The 5,645-nt window shown below is 41.5% G+C and overlaps 1 protein-coding gene across 1 annotated transcript; it reads left to right on the top strand.

The window, feature by feature from the left end:
- The first annotated feature begins 221 nt into the window (after window positions 1-221).
- On the top strand, window positions 222-4,304 carry LOC109828450 (protein FAR-RED IMPAIRED RESPONSE 1-like). Its single transcript, XM_020395444.1, has 4 exons — window positions 222-687; window positions 843-1,238; window positions 3,640-3,789; window positions 3,907-4,304. Exons 1-4 carry the CDS (start codon window positions 222-224, stop codon window positions 4,302-4,304), a joined length of 1,410 nt encoding a protein of 469 aa, XP_020251033.1.
- The last annotated feature ends 1,341 nt before the right edge of the window (window positions 4,305-5,645 follow it).

The raw sequence follows: 5,645 nt of genomic DNA, 5'->3' as shown, positions 1-5,645 counted from the left end.
CACATCAACAATTTCATAGAAGTAAAAGGTGTAAAAAAATGATTCAATGTTTGCAAGAAGAAGGTATTACTCCTTCCATTATTTCTCGTGTTATTAACGCTACAAGTGGAAGAGAAGATGAATCAGTGACACCACAACAGTGCATTGACTATATGAAAACTCAAAGGCACAATAATATTGGTAATGAATGTATATCTGTTATCCAATATTTTTAAAGAAAGATGGCTAATGATGCATATTTTTATTTTGCACTGGAAGTAGATTGTACTGGACAAATGAGAAGTGTTTTTTGGGCAGATGGAAAATCAAGAGCAACTTATTTGAAGTTTAATGATGTTATTGTGTTTGATGTGACTTATAAAACCAACAAGTTTAGTCTTCCATTTGCACCATTTACTGGGGTGAATCATCATAGGCAATCTACTTTATTTGGTTGCGCATTGCTAGCTGATGAACAAGAAGAAACATTTGTTTGGTTGTTTCAGGAATGGTTAAACTGCATGCATGGAATTGAACCGGGTGCTATCATCACAGACCAAGACCGAGCAATGTGTAATGCCATTCATAAAGTCTTTCCAAACACAAGGCATCGTTATTGTTATTGGCATCTGCAGCGACATATTGCCGATCATTTGCATACTTTGAATTATGTTTATGGTGAAGAATTTAAAAATATTGGGACTTGTGGTGTAATAGTGGTAACATTGAGAACTTTAATTTGCATTGGCTCGAGATGAAGGAGAAGTTTAAGATAATAGAAGAAGAAGATGGATGGCTGCAAACTATGTACATGTATCGAGACCATTGGGTGTCATGCTTCTTAAAAGGTATTTTTTTTGCAGGAATGAGATCAACCCAAATGAGTGAAAGCATCAACTCATTATTTGATGGATATGTGAATTCACAAACACAGTTAAAAGAATTAGTAACTCAATATGAAAAGGTCGTGACACATCGACGATTGAGTGAAGCACATGGAGATTTTAGAACTCTTAATACAAAACCACAGTTTCACCTTGGGCATCCAATTGAAAGACAAGCTGGAAGTAGTTATACCCGCACTATGTTTCATGTATTTCAGAATGAGATCAAAGGGTGTGGTGTTCTTAGCCTTCAAGAGGTGGCCAAAGAAGAAAATTCTGTTTTATGGCGAGTTGGTGACTTAGATGAAAGCAATGAAAAGTGGAGGTTTGTTACTTATGATGAATGTAGAGAATTACAGTATAGTTGCAGTTGTGGTATGTTTGAGAATAGTGGTGTTTTATGCAAACATATATTGTACACTCTAATGTTCAACAGACAATGTTGTTCATTGCCCAGTTTATATATTGTACACCGTTGGACTATAGATGCTCGACATCGTAACATTGGAGTTAGTAATGTTTGTTTTCAGCAAAAGTTGGTTCTGTTGAGGAATTCATTATATCTTCATCTGATTATAACAAATTCAAAGAAATAGTCTTTTTATAAGACCTTTTCTACACAACAAAGCCAAAATTACAACTCTTGAGAAAATAACACAAAAATCGTCTATCGATTCTTGTTTTTGTGGGACTTTGCCTGTGCCGGGAACGCTTTGGTTCGTGGACCGCCGAATCATAGATCGTGAAGGGGGTTTACTGATTCTGACTTCGTTTATCGAAGTGAGAATTTGAAACGATATCTTATCAAAGTAAGATAGTCATTCTTCTTAAAATCAAGTCAAAGCTCAATTTCAAGGAGTTGCACGAAAACTCAAATCTGCTCTCTCTGCTCTGGATTGCTCGAAAATATGCTCGATCCTCCTTAGAAATGACCCTAGGGGGGTATTTATAGCCTCTGGGGTAATAACTGCACAAAACTCAAACAAAGCAACACGTTATGGCCGCGAGACAGTGTTTACTGTCTCCGCCGGGGAGACAGTGTTTGCTGTCTCGGCCCGCGAGACAGTAAATGCTGTCTCGGAAGTGGAATATTCTGGCAGTTTTCATTTTTAACTGCCTTCCCACGTTTTAAACTCCGTTATTTTGGTAGTTATTCACGTGATTTTCGCCCAAGATGTTTCCCACGTCCCTTGGCAGTTAATGGACACGTGTAGGGCAGTTATCGAGGTGGTTTTTGACCATTTCAACACTTTCTCGCTGGCGAGATAGCAAAGTCTGTCTCGCTGGCGAGACAACAAAGTCTGTCTCGCTGGCGAGACAGTTCATACCTGTCTTGATTTTCCAAAAACAGTATGAGATCAATTCTTATGATTTTTTTGAGTGATCTTCTCTATGTTTGGGATATCTATTAGCATTTTTTGACGCCTACAGATATCCCCTCCAAAGTATTTCCAGACGTATTCTTTTATAGAAGAGTCTGGGATATTTTAGATAAGATAAATTTTACTTACGATCCCTTCAATGCTTGGTTGAGTAGATAGTGTAGAAGAATCTGTAACATGGCTTCAGCTCTTGATCTCTTCATCCATTAGTCTATTCAATTCTTTGTAGAATAGCTAATACTTCTCCGACACTGCGTTTATCGCTCGACCGTTGTTGAGACCTTGAATTGAAGTTGGTATTTCCAGATTGATGCTCGTTTGTCTCTCGAAAGTTTGTCAGGTTATCCTTAAGAATATTCAGATTAATATTCTCCAGAAACTTCCTGTTGAGGGTAGGAATACAGTTTAGACTCGTGTACCCATTGGAGTATCACTCTGTATTGCATTTGTGCGATACCGTGTTTGCTGTCTCACACTGTGAGACAGTGTTTGCTGTCTCACTCAGCGAGACGGATTATGCTGTCTCGCTTAGCGAGACAGAGTTTGCTGTCTCGCTCAGCGAGACAGTGGGTATATAAGTCGGACTTGGGCTTTTTTAGGGTTTTTCACGTCGATTTCAGAGCGATTCTTGGCGATTTCTTAACGATTTTCCACCAGTTTTCTTTTGCTTCTTCTCCTCTTTGCTGCTGACTTGGGTGGTACCTTTGTTTGGGGATAATCAACTCGGATTTCAAAGGTTCGTTGACCCTCTTCTCTTTCAAATCTTGATTTTCTTCTCCTTCACGTTTGCATGCACTGTTTCAACCAGATTTTGTGATATTTTGTTCAATTTCTCATTCAAAACCCTAACTTTCCCCTTGGGTTTCAATGTAGCTCGTGTTTTCATCATGTCGCCGCGTAGAGCTCGGGGAACTCGAGGTCGTCCGACTGTTCAGAGCCCTGAGGAGGCTGCCCCTGTCGCCTGCTGCGGCTTCACACAGGGGTATATCTCTTTCACCCTTTCGCAAATTTAAATATTGTATTTTGTCAATTTCATATATATGCACCTGTATTTGCATGCAGATCCTCGTTTGTATCCTTTGAGATACCTTCGAGAAGAGCCGGTATCCTCCTTCGAGGGGATCGACGCTTAAAAGTGTTTGTTTTGCTTGGACAAAACACACTTCATAATACACAGGGGCGATTTCATATCATCCCACATGTATTGAAAGATTTTTGTATGCCGTTATAATGCCTGTGCATAGTAACACATATTTTCTTTATACATGTGGTAGATGGAAAATCGTCACACCTGTTATGAAATAACAACTATATCTTATGGAGTAAGATATGCCGCTTTCTCTAAAATTTTAGGACTATTCTTACACAATTTATGTGTATGTTTTCTTTATCAGTCCAATTTCCTTCTACTGTCTTTATTGCTGATGCGGTTACGGGTCAGAGTAGCGCTACCCACTCTTATTATGAGGGGCTCCCGTTAATTAAATCATCTTCCCGGTTCAAATTTGACTATAGTGAAGAGGCTAGAGAGTTGATCCAGCGAGGTAGTTGTCGTGTTCTACGACGGTTAATCACAGATGCAACCTTGATTTCAGAGCAAGACTCGAATCAATGCATAAGGAAACCAGATTTCTTGTTTGGTGATTCGGTAAAAGATCCAGAGATTGCTTTCTGCAAGCCTGCACAGTGGTTACACGAGGATGGTTCGTCATTCCTTTACTTGCCTTTTATCCCTCGAGAGCATTCACTGTTAAAGTTTAGGAATTTATCGGTTGGACGTGAAATGTTCTGGAGGTTAACCGAAAACCACGAACGTATTCATTGTGGTTTCATCGGGAAAGAGGCTACTCCAGGTTCCAGTGAAAGAGCTTCTATACGAGGGCTTCATCCGGGTGTCTTAGGCCAAGACAATATACCTCAGAATGAAAAGACAGCGCAGGCCAACACCGTGAAGAATCGTTTGGCTGCAATGAAGAAGAAATTACCCCACGAGAGTTTCAGATGTTATGGATGGGTCCATTATTATGGGGATAAATGGTGGTGGACCAGAATGACTTGATATGTGTTGAACCGTTGGGGGCAAGAGTTAGCAGAACTAGGGTTGGAAGTCCCGATCCGTGCCAGCATGCATGGTCTGCAAATTAGTGTAGGTCATTTCCTCCGTTTGTTCGAGATCTATAATCCTGACACTAATACATTCTTCACCAAGAACGGGGAGCTCAGGTTACCATTGCATGAAATGATGAAGGTGTCTGGCTTGCCCATAGGCGATGTTCCATATCAAGAGTTCTTCCCAACCACCAGTCAGCTTAATAAGATGAAGGATCGGTCATCTGTGACCCATGAGACTTTATGGGAGCTGACTTGTCATTATCATATAGCTATGGCTGAGATGGATACCAAAGCTAGGAAGAAATCTCCCCAGGTCAGCTTAAAGCAATTCGCCGATTATCTATTCAAGAACCTGGAGGATCGATCGAAAGAGGTACGTGGATTATCTCCTTTGAGCCCGGGTGACATCAATCGGCTGTTGGAGAAAACAAACGCACAATCTTACACTTCTCATTCAGAAGATGGGTTTTCGCACGGAACTAAATTCCGCCCTTATCTGTGGCAAGCTAGTGTTCCGATTCGCCCCACTACTCTGCTGGCTGGCTTTCTGGCCATATGGTTGAAGAGATGTGTAGTTCCTCACCAGTCATCCGACGCTATGCCAATGGAAGTGTTGTATCCAGCCGTCCAGTTAGCCACAGGTCGCAGATTATCCTTGCTTCCTGCTATGGTGGCGGCTATTCACAGTGGGTTACGGCAGTTAGTTTCCGCATTCACGCAAGAGAAAAAGAAACCCTCTGCCAGTATATCTGTTCCGAAACTAGAATTACCCTACACTTATTTGATGACATGGTTGGTTCTGCACCGGCCAGATTTAATGGAAGCTCCTGAGACGGTGGATCCTAGTCTTCCTCTTTTACAGACCCTTGAGGGTTGCAAATGGATCAACCATCGATGGCCGGACATAACGAGGCAGTTCAAAATTCATAAGTGTTGGAAATTCTTCCCTTGCTTCCCTCGGTTCTCCGGCACTTACAACACAACTTTATTGGATGCTGAAGACCCGAGGCAGAACCGTACTGTTCTAGATGTCGGATGTTTCAGATGGCTGATGAATATCCGACCTGGATATCTGTTGTTCAGGGTAAGGGACGTTTGCCACATTGAGCCCTATCTTCCATGTCGATTTGCCCGTCAATTCGGCTATGACCAAATTTATATCGGCAACCCGAATCATCACCTTAGCTTTCGAGGTGGACTTATTGACGGGGCGAGAGATTGGTTTTGGAGTATTGCCGGCTGCACAAATGTTGAATTCGATCTCCCTTTAGAGGCGCCGCCTCTACGG

This window comes from Asparagus officinalis, unplaced genomic scaffold, assembly GCF_001876935.1.
Source record: "Asparagus officinalis unplaced genomic scaffold, Aspof.V1 AsparagusV1_Un1491, whole genome shotgun sequence".
NCBI classification, from domain to species: Eukaryota; Viridiplantae; Streptophyta; class Magnoliopsida; order Asparagales; family Asparagaceae; genus Asparagus; species Asparagus officinalis.
This window is presented reverse-complemented; position numbering and strand designations above follow the sequence as displayed.